At 36.1% G+C, this 19,501-nt stretch overlaps 1 protein-coding gene and 2 pseudogenes across 1 annotated transcript; 1 reads left to right on the top strand and 2 right to left on the bottom strand.

Moving 5' to 3' along the window:
* Positions 1-716: 716 nt before the first annotated feature.
* LOC137715291 (ras-related protein RABA1b) lies at positions 717-3,741 on the bottom strand. Its single transcript, XM_068454562.2, has 2 exons — positions 3,396-3,741; positions 717-1,349 (listed from the first exon to the last, which is right to left on the bottom strand). Exons 1-2 carry the CDS (start codon positions 3,614-3,616, stop codon positions 917-919), a joined length of 654 nt encoding a protein of 217 aa, XP_068310663.2. The 5' UTR covers positions 3,617-3,741; the 3' UTR covers positions 717-916.
* Positions 3,742-8,955: 5,214 nt separating this feature from the next.
* On the bottom strand, positions 8,956-13,855 carry LOC137714592 (beta-galactosidase-like; annotated as a pseudogene).
* A 3,704-nt stretch (positions 13,856-17,559) lies between these two features.
* On the top strand, positions 17,560-19,233 carry LOC137714593 (F-box/LRR-repeat protein At4g14103-like; annotated as a pseudogene).
* The last annotated feature ends 268 nt before the right edge of the window (positions 19,234-19,501 follow it).

The following is a 19,501-nucleotide window of genomic DNA, read 5'->3' as shown; positions in this document are numbered from 1 at the left end:
AAACACGTTCAAACACACGCACACGTTGGGGTGGGTGGTTTGGGGATAGACTGATTGAATTGGGCGGGAGCTGTGGAGGTTTTAGAGTGATGGGGCGTTGGGCTAAGTCCTTGTTTAAGCTTTGTAAACACCTTGTGATTAAATTATACTACTTGATATTTAGCAACTAGTTTAATATTCAAACTGGAATTATGTGAAAACTTAGGTACAATCTCGACTTCTCATAATATTATAAGGCAAAATCTTAAGTGCAACCGAGTGTATATAACTTTGCGTCTATCTTTCTTTATCGCCGTAAGATGTGTCATGTGAGAAGAGAAACAAGCACAAAATGATATCCACCCGGTCGCAGCTAAAATTCTCACATCTCGAATGTAAGGTGTCAGGGTTTGATTTCAAGGTCCCGTCATGTCAAAGTCCTAAGTTTGGAACTCGGTTCCGAGTTTCAAAGTAATTAGCAACGAAATCGACATTCATTACCTTTATAACATGTTCACTTATCAGTAACGGATGGGAGTTGTGGGGTAATTGTGCATAATGTAGAGTAGTTAAAAATGCAAGACAACCCGCACTGGCGGCTCGATGTTCATCTCAGGACAGACCATAAACTTCAGCGTTCTGAACTCGAAACTCTCAGACGTTAACCTCATGACATTGTGTTGCAATGATAAGGAAGTTTTACTCGTTCCAAAAGCGAGGCTGATTGAATTCCGATATTGAACTTTAACAAATATATCATTGCTAATAACAAATTTAACGTCATAGATGGTGCTGAACTGTTTACTAATTGAGGATAACATAAGCTAGCTTACTCAGTAAAAATTCCGTGTTCCGGTATTCTCTAGTTTGTCCCTCTGCAAAATATTACACAGTACATCGAAGCAATATTCATTCAATCAAGTTTTGTTTACCAGGCCTAGCTTGAGCAGCACCCGACTCTCTTCAAAGCGGACACATCATCCTTTATATTTATTTTCTCTCCTTGTGCTGGGACTGATGAAGTTCCGTTTTCTCCCCCTTCAACTGCCTTCTTGCTCACAACATGGTATATTTGAGTCAGAACTTCAGCGAAGGAGTCTTCCACATTCTTTGCTTCCAGTGCAGATGTTTCCATGAAGTAGAGTGATTCCTTCTCGGCATAGGACTTCCCATCTTCAGTTGAGACAGCTACAAGGTGGCGCAGATCTGATTTGTTCCCAACAAGCATCACAACAATGTTGGAATCGGTGTGGTTCCTCAATTCTTTCAGCCATCTGTCAACATTCTCAAATGTCGCATGGCGAGTGACATCGTACACAAGGAGTGCACCCACAGCCCCGCGATAGTACGCACTAGTGATGGCGCGATACCTATGAAACCAAGAGGGAAGACTTAAGCATAAAAAATAAGTAGAAAGGCATCACTAAGAGAAAATGTCATAACAAACTTCAAAAGCAAGGGGGGAGGTATTTTGCCAAAAATTGATTACAGGCCGCAATTCACTATTAGAAATCGTAAACCTGAACTTAGTTCCCATCATAGTAATGTAACATTCTGGACAATCTATCATCCATATACTAACGACAGTAGTTTGATTAATATAATGATGCTTTAAGTTTCCAAAAGATATATAATATGGACTTAATAAGTTGCACTAACTGAAATGCCAATAAACAAGAAAAAGCAATGTTAATTAGCTTTTAGCTTTTGAGGACCAGAAAGCATATATTTATCAGCTTATAGCATTCCTTTTCCGATATATCTTATGAGCTGAGCCTCCATAACCACCGGATGAAATGTAAACAAAGTGAAACTCATAACAAGAAGCAAATAAGCATAATTATCAAAAGTCCTCGCACTGAATCAAACTTTAGTCATATAACATGTTCTCATTAATATGGCTGACTTGTCACTGTTTAAAAGATGAAATTGCTTATGTTTTTTTTATAATTGATTCGCCAAGATTCTCAAACATAACCTCTATTTCCTCTCAACTAGTTATTAGTTAACAACAACAACCATGCCTAACACTATGTTTGGGTGAAGAAATTTAAGATTACTAAGAAATTTAAAAATGACGGAAATTGAAATGACGAGATTTTATTTTCTAGAATTTGTAAATTTTCTTGTTTGGTTAACCTAAAAGAACAATGGAATTGAATACAGAATTTGTTATTTTCAAACTCTCAATCATAGAAATTGAGAAATGACACCTATTTACATGGAATTTGAACTTGGGATTTGGAGGTCCCAAATTCCAAGTTTTTTTTTTCCATGCGGAAATTCTAAATTTCTATGCTTATGAATCCAAACAAGAGAATTGGTGCCTGTTAATTTATAAATTCTGACTTTTACCAAAATTCCATGTTTATTTCCCTCATCCAAAACCACTATTTTTCTTAGCATTTTTAGTCCCTAGATTCTGCTCGGTCCTGTTCCTTCTTATCTGCAGTTCTCTGTCAACCCTTAAAGCCCACCCTGTTAATGAATTGTAAGTTCTAACCGCCACCATAAACTCCTATGCAGCATTTAAAGGGAAAGAAGATAATCTTTGGCAAGTTATAACTGAAGGGTAACTAAAGGGGAAGCTATGTAACTAAAGGGGAAGCTATTAGTACGATGCTGCACCACTACATCTATAAAGGAAAGAGAAGGTCAATTTTCGGGTGTTCTATATTTGGTTGCAGATAAATCCATGTCCTTTCTTCTCTTTTTTTTTGCTATATTTACTGATGGCCTTTTCTTTCCTATATTTACTGATGGCCTTTTCTAAAAACTTACACTAAATTGCTAGACAATGTTTCAATACTGTGCTAACCGCTTGTTCATTGGCATTTAGTTAATTTAAAGGCATGTCAGAAGCTTCACTATGAAGCATTCTCATTATGTTTAGTAATTAGGGAATGACACTTAATCACTAAATTTAAGATCTAAGTCCACAAATAGAAGGAATTTAAACCTAACTGATCTCAGTCTCGAAAATCGGGCACCTGACAGCGGCACGTGCCCGAGAAGAAAAACCAGCACTACCACAGTTAGCTTATCTTCTTCCTTTATTACGGGTGGATCTCACCCAGGCAAGATCTAAAACCCAACTACTGTTCAAAGATCAAGCAAACCAAAACAAACCACCCAAATCCTAAGATCAAAGAGTCTCTGCAACAACAAGAGAGAACCCAAATCTTCCTAAACACACAAACTAAACCAAAATTCAACAAATCTGAGCTAAACATAAACTACATGAAACAATAAACACCCAAATCTATCCAAACTTTCACCAAACCCCACAATTTAAACTTCACCAAAGCACATAACCTACCAATCCAGCATAAAAAAATTCACAAACCCAGAAAATAAAATCGAAAGTAGCAAGACCCAGATGTCGAAATCCATGGAAGAAGAAGAAAAGAGAGGACCTTTCTTGGCCAGCAGTGTCCCAAATCTGAGCCTTGATGACTTTGCCGTCAACGGTTAAGGTCCTGGTGGCGAATTCAACTCCAATGGTGGATTTGGACTCCAGGTTGAACTCGTTCTTAGTGAACCTAGAGAGCAGATTGGACTTGCCCACACCGGAATCCCCAATCAAGACCACCTTGAAGAGGTAGTCGTAGTCATCGTCGGCTCTGTATCCAGCCATTTCTGCAGTCCTCTAGCTTTTGGTATTCGAATTAGGAGAGAGAGGGAGAGTTGCAGAGTGATGGAGCTTTCGGTGGGAACTTGGGAAGAGTGAAGTGCGAATTGTGAAAGTGTTTTTTAATAAATAAAAAAAAGCGCCGAAACTTGCTATCAAAGGAATTTGTACAGTCAGGAGACCTCCATGTAATTACCATGAGTACTCTTTTTTGTTTGTGTAATTTTCTTTTTTTTTTTTTTTTTGCTAAATATTCTTTTTGATAAAAATCCAACTTCATCCACCAAACCAAACTCTTAAATTCCTATTTAAGTCGGAAAATGTTATTGGTACTCCAAAAAATTTATTATACACTCCTCGTAAGTGTATATTTCCTTTCAAATATAAAAAAATTTGAAATATAAAACGAAATTTTTAAAATATCAATAACAATTCTTTTTTAAATCTACGAAAGTTCAATAAAACTTCATAATTTTATGGAGATATTTGAAAATGACATGCTAAAGACGGGCCATTGACATGTTATAGGGCGGTCTAGCCTTGTTATGACACGTCTGGCAGCCTCTCATGTATGTTAAATGGGCACACCAAGTGATTTAAAATTATATTTACTGTTTTCCTCCATGGAACTAAATTTAATTTTTCAGTACACAATGAAAGGCCTAGCTTTCTATTTTTAACAAAGCCACACTTTTATATAAGAATTCTAGAGATATCAAAATTTAAACCAAATGATATGTCACCTATAAGAAATAAGTACGTTTAATATGCTTCAACTTTGATATGCCCAAATATCAAGGTAGGCACGTGCTGGTCGACATTCGAAGATGACAAAGTCATTTTACACATGGATGCGAATTAAAATATGTAGTAACAATAGTATCTCACTACAATATTATGATATTATATGTGCTATATTAGAAGTAATTTAGACATTTCATCTTATCAAACTGCTGTTGATGTTGTGATTAATCTCTCTTTCTAATTTAGCTATACACTTTTAAGATCCGTCTATAACGGCCAATTGCATGCCCTTTTTCTTTCCTTTAGAACATCGGATTTCAAATCTTTGGACTTTCGAAATTTTATGATGGGAATCTGATTTTCCAATATAACACTTACACCCTAAGCACAATTACAAGGGAATTTGGTAAAGTGTGTGTACGAGATTGGACCCAATGAAACATGAAGGGCATGATAACCCCTCAATTAAGGTTTTCATTTTACATTTACCAAACTTTCCCTTTTTTGGGATCGCACCTAAAGATGCTTTAAAACCTAAATATCTAAAGGGGTTTACCCCAAAATCAAGGGGCATAGTTAATTTAGGATTTGATAGAATTTTAATAGACTTTAAAATTCGGGTGCAGTCAATTAAGTTTTAAAAGAGGATTTTAAAAGATTTTGAAATCATTGTATAGTCGGCTTAAGATTTAAAAGGATTTTAAAGAATACATTCAAATCCAACGGTACTCGATTATGATTTTAAAAAGTCCATTCAACTCTATAGGTATTTAACATGTCCCAGATTTTAAGGAATTTAAGTAAAGAATTTTGTAGGATTAGGGAGTGAATTTTACGCATAAAAAAGGCTACAAAGAATCTCATCTCCCTCCTAGGATTTCTTTTCAAGCTTCAATTTGATTTTTCTCTCCCCAGCCTATATAAGAACCAAATTGAACTCTGGGACATTTCTTCTTTATTGTGTTCTTGGGTCCCACTCTTTCTTGGTATGCATCTGTTAAGTGGTCAATTGTTTTTTTTTTTTAATTTTTTTTATGGATGGTTTTTTGGAAGATTATGGTTTGCGGGTTTTTCTCCTTTGATTTCAAAAACTGTCTGTGAACAGTATAAGGTTTTTTGTTGCATAAAAAGTATGAAGGTTTTGTTGTTGATTTTGCTGGGTTTGTTGCTGGTGTTGTGCTTCTGATATTGAATGTGCTTCCACTGGTAATTTTTCATTTCTCTCTTTGTCTGGTCGTATCGATTCATTCTTGACGGGTTTTTGAAATCAAGATTTGTATGTGAAAAAGAGATGTAACTGAGAGATATTTCTTTGTGTGAATGCTCTATATAATTGCCCAATGAAACATGAAGGGCCTGAGAATCCCTCAATTAAGGTCTTCATTTTATGTTTACAAAACTTTTACTTTTTTTGGATCACACCTAAAGATGCTTTAAAACCTAAATATCTAAAGGGGTTAAACCCAAAATCAAGGGGGTGTAGTCAATTTAGGATTTGATAGGATTTTAATAGACTTTAAAATATAGGTGTAGTCAATTAAGTTTTAAAAGAGGATTTTAAAAGACTTTGAAATCATTATATAGTCGACTTAAGATTTAAGAAGATTTTGAAGAATACATTCAAATCCAACGATAGCCGATTATGATTTTAAAAAGTCCATTCAAATCTGTAGGTACTTAACATGTCCTAGATTTTGATGGATTTCTTTAAGTAAAGGATTTTGTAGAATTAGGGAGTGAATTTTATGCATAAAAAAAGGCTACAAAGAATCTCGTCTACCCTCCTAGAATTTCTTTTCAAGCTTCAATTTGACTTTTCTCTCCCAAGCCAATATAAGCACCAAATTGAACTCTCGGACATTTCTTCTTTATTGTGTTCTTGGGTCCCACTCTTTCTTGGTATGCATCTGTTAAGTGGTAAAAAAATAAAAAAGAAAAATTAATTCTTTTTATGGATGGTTTTTTTTAAGATTATGGTTTGTGGGTTTTTCTCCTTCGATTTCAAAAATTGTCTGTGAACAGTATAAGGTTTTTTGTTGCGTAAAAAGTATGAAGGTTTTGTTGTTGATTTTGTTGGGTTTGTCGCTAGTGTTTTGCTTCTGATATTGAATGTGCTTCTACTGGTAATTTTCCATTTCTCTCTCTATCTAGTCATATCAATTCGTTCTTGACGGGTTTTTGAAATCAAGATTTGTATGTGAATGAGAGATGTAACTAAAAGGCATTTCTTTGTGTGAATGCTCTATATAATTGCCCAAAAAACATTTGATAGAAATAGCATAAAAGCAACTCCAGTGTGTGCTGGAACCCGAGGGACAGGTGAGTTAACAGGGCCAGAAAGCCCGAGCAATCAAGTCCAGCGTGTGCTAGCAAGGGAGCCCGAGCAGGCCCAAGCGAGAGGCCGATGGAGAGTTGCCAGCCCGAGAGCCCGGAGTGAGTTTGATGCAAGGCTGACGTCGCCTTGATGTCAGCCACGTTTTTTCTTCTGTTTTGCCTCGATATCCATTGGATCTCAACCCACAAACTTTCCGGAGTTTGCTTCGAGAACATGACCAAAAACTGGGCAAGGTTTCAGAGAAATTGTAGGGGGTTAAACCTCTATTTTCAAACTAGAAAAACACCACAAATCTTGTCCCAAGCAACATTAAGACATAATGAAACAAGATTTGCATAGAGAACCTCACATGGGTTCGAGTTTCAGATCTTGAAGCTCTCGGCTTCAATGGTGGTTTACACTGTGATGATCCAATGACGCATGCAACAGTATAGCAAGGATCCTTTAGTCCCAGAGATTAAGGTTTCATGGTTTTGGAGTTTGATTTGTTTAATTTTTGAAGAGGAAATTGGGTAAGAGCTCTAAGAGCTCTAGAGAGAGTGAAAGTGCAGAGAGAGAAAGAGGAACTTCAGAGAAAAATGGAGAGAAGTAAGAAAGATGAGTGGAAAGAGAAAGAGTGACGTGAGGGAGTGGAGAGGGTCACGGGAAATTCCAAACAATTGCAAAAAATATTATTATTTTATTTACCTGTTGTCAGGGTTATTCAATTGTAAGGGAGGAGATGCAAAAGACAATTACTGTTCATTAAGGGCAATTACTGTTCATAGGTGGATTAAATAGTGGATAGCCCGAGGGGGCCTTTCCCATGGTGGAACTGCTCGAAGAGGGAGGGGACAAGCAATGGATGAAAAATGGTTGTTGTGATACTTTCATTAGATTTATGATTTAGGCACATTTATCATCATTTGATCTATTTGACGATCAAGATTAACCGCTGCATAAGTCCCTCAAAATCCATAAAAATCTGTTATATGAATCTTCTCAAATCTTCCAAAACCCATATGAATTTTGTAGAAGACCACACCCCAAATAAAAGAACTCAAATCATAGTACTCGATCGCGTCCCCACCATATATAATTGCCTCTCTCTATCTCACTCTCTCGCTTCTTCAACTTTCTCAGTATGTCCATATATGATCCTTCTTCAGCAGCCTCGTCGAATTCGGAACGTACAACTGCAGACTCTTCAAGCAGTACTAGTACTACTACAAATGTGCAAATGGTTTCCAAGTCAGTATCTGAGAGGCTTCTCGGGAAGTTTTTTTATGCCTCCCAATACGTACGACTTCAATTACTAGCAAAGTGGTCTGTGGTCTGTGGTCTCCGCCATTACCCCGGACAGTGTTTCTGGACTCACCCGGCAATATTATCATATCGTATTGTGATGAAGATAAAGAAATATACTGCTGCAAACTTAAGAATGCCAAGATGGCTTGTTCCAGACGCTTCTTTTCTTTGACCGCTGTAAGTGTTTGCTTTCTCACTTTGTGGGAATTCCCTGTTTACTTTGGTGCGTGAGAGAGATCTTTGCTTGTTTCTTAAATATTTGGTTTTCTTTTTCTTTTTTCGTTATGGGAAATTTTTTCTCTTAAGGAGTAAGATAATATAAGATTTTTGTGTCGATAAATAGTGAATTTGGATCGTTAATTAGATTAATTTCAATCCTAATGTTTGATTTAGCAAACAGTTTAGCAACATAAGCATTTTAATTATGATAGAGTAATTATACGTCAGGCACGGAAACATTCTCTCAATTTTTTTTTTCAATATAACAAAATTATTTATAGTATGTATGAATATTGAGTTCATGTTTTGTGAAAATTTTGGTGAAACTATGTGGTCAGTTAATGACATATAGTACTGCCTTACTCTTGTGGAGAAAGGAGAATGCTATGCACTGTTCAATAATGTATTGAAAAAGATGAAATGCTGTTTTGTTTCTTAACTTCAGAGTTTTTCAAACTCTTAAAGAAAAGAAATGAAGAAAACTTGCATATCATCTTGCACGCACCATAACAAAGTTAAAACCGAGATAAACTAATATTTACAAAGAAGAATTTATAAACTCATTCCAAAGCAGATATTCTAACAATGCTTTAATGCTATGCAAAAACCCTACCCAGAGATGATCCATAACTAACTCAAAATATATATATGAGAAGATTATACACTCCAAACAACAACAACAAAGCCTTTTCCCACTAAGTGGGGTCGGCTTATACACTCCAAACACAGTAATTATATATAACTATGAACCCTAAATAAGCTAGTAGACATTATAAGAACAATCAACTTCAACAACCAGTCGATTCGGCGCCCAGCAAGAGGTTGGCCCAAGATTTCTCTCAGAAACATCAATAGAACATTCTTCTTTGCCAATGCACGCCAGTCATTTACAAAATTAATCCATAACTCTAAAAAATCGAAAAATTTGTTAATAGCTAACTAGATGGCGTTGAAGGATACCTCTTCGATGACTGAGAAAGCTAGAGGAGACTCGCATATGCCTCTACTGAAGGATCCGCAAGTGCCTTCTGGGTCACCAAAGTTGACAAATCTAAGATTGGATAGAATTCTTCTTCCCTGGCATGATAGCTCCAAGGTGCCTCCCCCTTGATGAGCAGTTGCACAAACCTTACCAATTGTTACAGTCTGAAATTTGACATTATTAGGTTCGCCTCCAAACTCTTCGAACAAAACTAGAACATTATCATCAGCTTGAAGAAACGAGCGCAGAACATGGTACCTAAAGTTTTCTCCAAAACAAAGAAAAAACGAGTGATCAGTGATTCAGAAGGTACACAAACAATATATCTATAAACAGATAAAAAATTTGATTACCATCTCTGTGAAGGTAGCCCGCAATTAGTCAAGCACTTCTTATTGGTGTATGCTCCGCGGTAGTTGCATGTTGGTGAACACCCAAGTTCATCTGAAGAGTAACTTGGCCAGTACCTGCCAATGCTCTTGCCATTCACCCAGGCATGACCCTTACCCAACCCCATCAAATCCACAACGGGGTCGGTCCCTAGGGGAGCTTTGAAAGTTGTCTGAAAAAAGTAGAATACAAAAAATCCAGATTTATGTACAAAGAAACCTCTTAAATTTTGTTCAATCGCAAATTAGTATGATATATATATATATATGGTAAGTACCTTGTACCAAGTGAACATCCTTTCATTTGGTATGTCTCTTGTATTCCACTTGTACTTGGCAGCATGATGACCAGTAATTTTGTACATTCCTTTGTGAATACCATCAATTCCAACCTTATATGTCCACTCATTTTTGCTCAAGTCCTTCATCACCAGTGTACCATTCTCCGCTCGTGCAATCAGTTGAACAGGACCATGAATCCCAACATCTACTTCATCAAAGAATTGACCATAATTCTTCACATTCAAAACAAAGTAAACGTTATATATGTTAAATTATAATCATCACAAGCATCAAATGCTTTAAACTTATAATTGTGATTTAACGCCTACTTGCAAGCCAACAGTGACACTGAGTAGAGATAAATCATTATTCTTCCCGTGCTTTAGCTTGAACGACTTTGTCTCAAAAGTGAAACTGAATTGTCCATTTTTAGCAGCTTGAGTACCTGAAATTCAATAACGATATAGTTAGCTAAAAGAAATATAACAAGGAAAATGGAAGTGACAAACTAAATGAAGGTTACCCATGTGTTTTCCATTAACAAAAGCATGAAGGATGTGCCCATTGGTATTCACTCGTAGCGCAATTTCTTTGTTACCCCAAATTGGATCAATTGAAATGTGTTCCAGACTAAAAACACATTAATTTCAATACAAGATGACAAGTTCAGCTACATTCTTGTGAGATGATAAAAACCGGTAAAGCATTTTTGTAAGATGATAAAAACCAGTAAAGAAGACTATCTGAAAAAAGAGAGGAGGAAAATGAAGCATATATCACCTAGTCATATATCACAAGTAATCACTTATGTCATTTGTTACTAATTTCTGATCAAGCAGTACATTAGCAGTCAGATTGCTATGCTTAACCGAGCCGTTCTTGATGTGTGTAAAGTGCTCAGGCTTCCAAACCCAGTTTAATGCGTAAGGCTCCTTATTATCATCCGCTCCATTTAGCACTCTCTCCATCACTGATATTTGGGTATTAACCTTATAAACAACATTCAAAATTATTATGTATATATGAGTTTCTAATATATATTGACTAGCAGAAGTATTATATATGTAAAAATTTGATCACATTTACCTCGGCAGTGTTGTAGACTTCAGTATGACAGCAATTAGGAAGGATAGAGACAGACCAAGAGGGAACTCTATACATTATACCCTCGAAGTTAATAACGGCATCATTTGTTTCATTTACATTTCCAAGGAAACAGATTTCACTTCCGTTGAAACGGTACGATGTTGCCTGAAAAGTTGAAAAATAAAAATATGTTTAATTGTATGGAGAAGTATGCACAAACATAACCAGTTATAAAAATAGAACGGGAAGAACGGTAAACATACAACAAATGGTCACTTAAACCATGGTTTAAAGCTTTTTATATGATTAATTGTTTGTTTAGTGTCTCCAGTTCTATTTCTGATTGAAAGTTTTTGCTGGCTTCTAAAATATACACATAAATGTCTTATGTACCTCCATCATGTTTCCATAATCGATTTTATCTGCAGCGCCATAAGTCAGTGCCCTCTCCCTTGATAGGATGATATTATGGAGCTTTTGAAGATGTCCCCACTTGGGTTGATTCAAATTACCTATTCACATTGTTAAAACATAGAATCAGTCAGTATACAAAATTCATACAAACACAGAAGCTAATTACTTGATTTTCTGCATGTTTATTTACCATATTCATCCAGTGGTGCATCATAATCATATGATGTGGTGATGTAAGGACCGCCTGCTACACGACCGAAATTCGTACCACCATGGTACTGCAGGCGTATTGCTTACACGTATTAATAATCGAAAGATGGTCGAATGAATAACTCAAATTGGTAAATGAGCTTAGGCACCAAGTAAAGTGTATAATTACCATGTAATAGTTTTGGAAGGTTCCGCCAAGCTGAAAGAAACGTGCAAAAGAGAACGCAAGATCCTCGGCAGTCCTGTGTGGATCTTGCATGCCCCAACCCTTATACCTAAAGAAATATTACATTATTTTAAAGCAATTTTTGCAAACTTAAGCACAATCAAATGGTTAGAACAGTGTTCTGCAACACCGAATTTAATCCCTCATCTCTCTAGATTAGATTAATTAAAATATTGATCAAGTAATAATTTCCTTGGAAGACTACTAGACTAGAGAGCAACAAGAAGAAAAATAAGCACAGGAACAAACCAGCCAGTACAATTTTCTGTCCACATCCTGGGACTATTGTTGTGGGCAGGTTGAAATTGATCACAATACCAGCCATTGCAGGTATCAATCTGCAGATAAAACAATGAAAATGAATAAATTTCGAAAGTAAATTTACTGTAAATTGGTAATATATTTTCCCTTGAAATTTATAAGTAAACCATTGGTTGTGGAGCATCATTCTCTTGACGCATAATCCAAGGCACTTCAATCTTGAAAGATTCAGCCAATCCAGCACACCATTGTAAATCTTGCTTCCCTTCATCCCCTTAGTACTGAATAACATTCCCGTACTCATTTTCAATCTATCAGAAAGGAAAAGTATAATTTTGATTATATATATAATTATTTATTATATTCAGATAATATGTAAAGTATTTCAGCAATTACATCATGAACTGGTACAACTGTGGATTTATCTCCTAAACTTTAATTTTAACTAATTTCACTTTGATCTGACCAGTTTCCATCTTACTATCATGTTATACCCAAGTTTCATCCAAAAAGTCACATATCACTCATTGAATGTTATTTGTAATTTTTTTTATTTCTCACCATTATTTGTTATTTTTTCTTTTCGAAATGTTCACTTTTGACGAAACAATAGATGAAAAGTGGGGGAACATGACTGTATGGGAAACATTGCACATTTACAGTAGTTTAGTGGGGAAATCAATCAAAATAAAAGTTAAAGTGGGAGATCGATCGGCAATAGAGTACCAGTTTGGATATCTACTAAATACCAAATTAAAAGCATAAAAAGTTGGCCGAATTACAAACCTGAGCAACTATAATAGGTCCCCCTTGCGAAGCAAAAAGTTTCTCATGCTTCATCATATCCACTATTAGGGTTGTAAAGTTTGCCATCTCCCTCTGAAAAAACATAAACAGTATAACAAAACTAGAGTAAATAAACTGAAAATAGAAACAAACCACTGAGTTAATGTCATGTATATTTTTCAGAAGTTTACCTCAAACACAGGATTGTTTGTCCTCAATTTGATGCCAGGTATGTTATGCAGCCACACAGGCAAACCTCTGCAGGCAAGAGTTGAAAAATATTATAATATGCTGAGCGTAGACAAAATTAAAGGTCAAAATCTAAGTGTATAAGTTGGGAAAAATAAATGTTACCCATAATTCCATTCTGCACAAACATAGGGTCCAATTCGAAGAACAGCATAGAGCCCTGTCTCTTGGATGGCCTTAATGAATCTTACTAGGTCCAGAATTTCGGTGAAATCATACTAATTTAACAATAATATTATGAATGAATATGTACACTTAAAATGGCAAAACAAAAATAATTATGGAAAAACAAGGGGCAAAAGAAATTAAACCTGACGACGAAGAGGTTCATGCGCATTCCAAAACACATAAGTCTCAATGGCATTGAGACCTCCGTGTTTTGCTTTTTGGATTAACGATGGCCACATCTATAAAAGGTATTGTTAGTCTGGTGACATGTTGAGAATTTTCTTTGATACAAGTGTCATGGTATGGCGTTTTTAAAAATTGAGTCTAACCTATATTGATATTTTAAAATTTCTAGTCTAGGCGTAGCAATTTTGATACAACGTTTGGTGATCATATTTGCATAGAAGGTGACCAAGTAACTAAAATTCATTATAAAGGTGATCAGTTAACATACTTCAGGAGTACTGCGGGGGTAGTGAATGGAGCCAAATATTACAATTCTTCTTTCATCATCAATTTTTAGGGCAGTTCCATCATATGAAACCCGGAGAGCAGAGCAAAACTGAATCAGCAACAGGAGAGCAGAAGCCAGCAACAAAACTCCCATGGTTGACATTGAAAGTCGCAAGCAAAAGTCTAATTAATAACTCTCTCTCTCTTAGTAGAATTTTCACCAAGATTCTCAAGGATGTGAAAAAAGTGTGGAGAAAAAGTTGGCAATTAAGAGGCATAGATTAAACTTTATAGTGTGTAGGTGGATATATATATATATATGGTTGTATTTGAAATGTAGGTGGATGCCGAGATAACAAAATAAGATTCATGACATATAGATGGGGCTTCATTGTCCGGGTACTCTGAGTTTGTTAGAGGATGAAAAGCATGGCTTTACTGGGATAAAATGTATTCTTGTTTAGTCTGGTTTGAGCTCAGCCCTTAGTTCACTCAAAATCTATAAATAAATTACACTTAAGACGAAGGTTGTTTGATTCCAACGTGAAATGTATTTGGCACGAGTACAATTTCATATAGAGAAGTTATATGTCATGATTGTCATCAAATATATAGTTAATAATTACATGATAACTATATAAAATGGGATCCTTTGTGGGACCCCTCCCACATTGAACTTTAGCAATTCGAATTGTCTATTTTTTAAGTGGCACTTCATATATTGTACTTACAAAATATTAACCAAATAAAAAATGTTTGAGGTATTTAAATGAGTTTAAAGAAATTGACAACCACATATTGTGTTATAAGAAACAATGAAATTTCATCATGACAATTAAATGGACAAATGGTTTCAAATTGAATTGATTTTTTGCAAGGATGAACTATGAATAGAGACTTAAAAAGTATACAATTCGGATCGTTGAAGTTCAATGTGGTGTGAGGTCCTACAACTAATCCCATTTTTTTGAAAACAATGGGGATATGTATATGTTGTTGAGAAGAATCTCACATTGATAAGAGGAGGAACCTTGCATGGGCTAATCATCATATTACCAATTGGTTTTATGGTGGAACCTCAACTTTCTACATGAAACCAGAGCATGTTGTCCAATGTGTGAAGCCCAATGGGCACACGTGCTCCACGTCACCCGAGTTGTGATGTTCACGTGTTAGGCTTGAAAATTTATCACACTTGAGGAGACGTGTTGAGAATGAATCCCATGTTAATGAGAGGGGGACATTGCATGTGCTTATAAGTAGTTGAGCTCATCCCCCTATTGGCATATTACCAATTGATTTTATGGTGGAATCTCAACTTTCTTCATATGTAACTGATCATCCTTGAAGGCCTTGTAATTTTTCTTAATTTAGTTGGTATGAGTAGAACTCACATTTACATCTCTCAAAATGTAAAATGAGATGTAAATATGGTTGTTTCCATCTCGAATTTACATATTCCCAGTAAAGATTTTCATTTTTTTGGAAACATCGGTCGTACGAGAGAAATTTGATTATGAAAAAAAAAAATCGTTACTGTCACATCCCAGCCCGGGAAGGGACCACTTCCCGAGCCCACTCCATCACCGTAGCACGATATTGTCCGCTTTGAGCTTACCATTCCCTCACGGTTTTGTTTTTGGAAACTCACGAGCAACTTTCCAGTGGATCACCCTTCATAGGATTGTTCTAACCCCCTTCTCGCTTAACTTCGGAGTTCCTACGAAATCCAAAGCCAGTGAGCTCCCAAAAAACCTCGTGCTAGGTAGGGATGGGAATATACATTTAAGGATCACTCCCCTAGACGATGTGGGATGTTACAATTACACCTAGTTAACGGGTCATAAACCTTACCTTTCAAACAATAAGAAAAAACACATCAAAAGAAAGGGACATAAACCTTATCCCTCTAGAAATAAAACAAGAAAGATACAAGAAAAAGAAGGAATATGCAATATATAAAAAATGAAAACTAATAAAAATGGTTTGAAAACTTTGAGTTTTAACGAAAATGACAAAAATATATTATAAGTGAATAGTACCAGGATTGAATTTTTAGAATAAAAAATAAAACAAGAAAGATACAAAAAAAAAAGAAGGAATATGCAATATATAAAAAATGAAAACTAATGAAAATGACTTGAAAACTTTGAGTTTTAACGAAAATGACAAAAATATGTTATAAGTGAATAGTATTAGGATTGACTTTTTAGAATAAAAATATGATTTTTCGTTAAAAAAACAGTACCGAGAGTTTTTTTCGTTAAATTTTCCTATAAAAAACCTTCCTAGATTTGGTTCACTAACTATCTACTTGTCTTAGATTCCAGGGTGGCGGTCCAGGGGCAAGCTTTCTCACTAACAGTGACTGCTACCCTGGTCTGCTTAGCGATAGAGCCCATCTTCTTTGGGGCAGTGGAGAAGTGAGGTGCAAACAAGAGTGAAATGAGACGTCAACCGGGGTGAAGTTTTGGTTCGAAAATTCAAGCCGGGCAGCTTTTCCCTTTGTAAATGGTTCCCTAGTCTTCTTCAATGGTTCACTAGTCTTCTTCTTCAATTGCTGTAAAATTGAACTGATGCTACCGGCTCCAGAATCCATGATAGCCGAACGTGCCATGGGCCGGTCGGGCCATTGGACCAAAATTTAGGCCCGGCCTGGTCACTTTTTATGAATATTGTCGTGCATTATTTAAATGAGTTTGAACTATGCCGTGTCTTATTTAAATGGGCCATGCCGTGCTCTACTCGTGTGAGTCCACCTATTTAACACCTCTAATTAATATGGATTTTTTCTATTAACATTCCACAATCTTATGAATACATCCCATTTTTTTTTAATTCTTATTGAAGTACCTCCTTTACCCTTATTTAAATTTGAAAAAGAAAAAAAAAAAAAAAAAAAAAAAAAAAAAACCAAAAAAACAAACAAACTCAGCACCCACAAATGCACCACGTATTCTCTTTGCGACAGCCAAACAACATGCACCACCATTAATGAATTCCATTGATCTCAACAATTCAATTGTTACAAGAATGGTCTTGATAACTTTATTTACCCAAACATATGTCGACCTTATATTACAGAAGCACTTTCCATATGTTTTCCTGCCCATAGCCATCAAGTAGATATCCTTGAGTATGGCATCTGAAATTACAGTTTCTACAAACTGCTAAAGGCCTCGCAAAATAATAGGGAGGGAAGGGGGAGGGGAAGGTGAGGGAATGGAGTGCTTAGCATGGATCGATAAAGTGGCGGAGGGTGAGTTAGTTGAAATGTTATTGTTTTTTTGAACAGGTGGGGTGGCTTCAATAGAAGTAAGGTTAAAATTGGAATTTAAAAGAACAATTTTAAGTATAGAGTGTATTTATAAAATTGTGGGACGCCAATAAAACAACACATTAATATTACATTTGTTTCAGTTTCAGGTGAGAATATCTCTAGTCTCAAAGCTGTCAGCCTGTCACTCACTCCTCACCATTTGCGAGGAGCTTCTCTCCTTACTTGTCCTCTTATTTCTCAGCAACCAAACAGACTAAAATCGGTTCCACCACTCCAGAACAACATCGGGTATTTTCTTTTTCTTTCTTTAAAATTAACCTCCTTTATAATCCCTTTTTCTTTTCTTTTTCTTTTTTTGTATCATGCTCTGTTTGGATACCAAGTAAACCCCCAGAAAAACAAAAAACAAAATTAAACCTAGCACCACGGGGATTTCTTATGAATCATTATTTGTTAAGAGAATTTTCCACGAATTTGAAAAGTAGAATTTTAGGGAACAAAGTTATCCATCCATTTTCCATGATTGTCCCTTTTTTCATTAGGAAATTCCCTTAGAAGATAAGTTCATCAGATAATAAATGGGTTCAAACTCGAAGTTTCGTAAAGCATGCATTGAAGATAGGATCAGTGGATTGCCAGATGCAATTCTTTTCCGCATTGTTTCTTCCGTTTCAACAAGAGATGCTGTAAAAACCAGCGTTTTGTCACACAGATGGTTCAATGTGTGGGCTTCTGTTCCCGATCTAAGACTAACTCAGACTTCTCCGAAAGAATTTTCCCGTTTCGCGGGGTATGTGGACCAGGTACTTTTCTTTCGCGGCTCATCAAAAATTCATGTATTCAAGCTTCGTTGTAAGGTACCGAACGACGATTTTTCTAGGATTGATTCTTGGATTTGCACTGCTGTTAGCGTAATGTTGCTGAGCTCGAACTTGATCTCTTCGTAGACTTGACGCCAAATACATATCAGGGTTATCAGTTGCCAAGAAGGCTTTTGATGTGCAACACTTTGGTGGTTTTAAAGCTGACTTTGCATTGTAACGATATTACCGTTACTCCTAGCTCAGGCTGTTTTCCAAGTCTCAAGTTTCTCCATGCTACTGTGCATTATCCTGTTGGTGACTCGATGGAGAAGCTCTTTTCTTGTTGCCCTGTACTTGAAGATTTGATTATCGATGGAGATCTTGAAGAAGATTCAATTTTGAATTTTAATGTCTCTGCACCTAATCTAAAACGACTACGAATTAGTTTGCACATTGATCCATTCCCTTTTGATGGAGATGATATTTACAGAATGGGAGATTATTACTACAAGATTCTTGTTAATGTTAATGCTCCAAACCTTGAAGAGTTCAACCTCCTCGAGAACTTTCTGGCAAGCTATTCCTTTAACCATGCAAATTCGCTAAGCAAAGCGAAGATTGATTTGGGAGACATGCATGTGTTCAACAACCTTGACTTTGTGCACAAGTCTGCTGATCGTATTTATAGTCTTTTTGCAGCAATTATCAATGTTACACATTTATCACTTTCAGCTCCAGCTTTTGGGGTAAGTTTGCTCTAACATGTTCCATTAGTTTCTGGTAGCCTTTCTGCATACTATTATATGTCAATGGACATTCTATATTTGTCTGGAGCATTGGTTTGACCTATGCACTTTGTTGTCATGGAGGATCGTTGCATTGAAACTTGATACTATTTGCCTACGTTAAATAATCTGAAGCACTTGGAGCTGCATCTTCAAGCCTGTTGCTCTTGGCAATTTTTGACAAAGTTACTGAAGATATCTCCCTGCTTAGAATATCTTGTCATTGAAACTGTAAGTAATACATGGATTTACACTTTCGGTAAATGATAATACTGTTTCATTTGCACCATTCCATGGATTTTAATTTGACTCGTTTATGTTTAATAAAATTTTAGAACATCAAATGCTCTCTGCATCTCTGCGAGCCTATGTTTGTACATGAATGGTGTCCAACGGAGCTTGTACCTATTTGTCTGTCATCACGAGTCAAGACGATTTGCACAAGGGGACTCCATGGGCGGCCAGATGAGATGGAGAGGTGACAAAGTACTTACTAAAGCACGGTAAGGTATTGGATATGGTGAGAGTTTGTACTTTTGAATTTCATGCAGAAGGAGAGATGTTTCGACACGAACTTTCAATGTGCCCAAGGGGTTCAAAGACTTGTCGAGTTGAATTTCTGAAAAGTTCTAGGTTTTATGTCGATTCCAATTTTGAAATGTAACTGGCTCTCTCTTCACTAAAATGATTGTCAATGGATCCACTTTCATTGTCCATGAAACATTGAAACATGAATTTCTTGCAGTATTTTTGTTTTAAAATCCCCTCCACTTTTTGAGCTTCTTTAGCGTTGGAGGTACCAAGATCATGGGAGTAGATAAAACATGAGAATAAAATATGGCTGGCTCTAAAGGACAATATGTTGGAAAGAATATCTACTTGAATTATATTTTGTAGACTACATAATGTGCAATTGATGGTTAGACTCTTTC

This window comes from Pyrus communis, chromosome 3, assembly GCF_041283825.1.
Source record: "Pyrus communis isolate YQ-2024b chromosome 3, ASM4128382v1, whole genome shotgun sequence".
Classification (NCBI taxonomy): domain Eukaryota; kingdom Viridiplantae; phylum Streptophyta; class Magnoliopsida; order Rosales; family Rosaceae; genus Pyrus; species Pyrus communis.
Note: the sequence above shows the minus strand (reverse complement) of the source record. Positions and strands in the feature narration are given on the sequence as shown.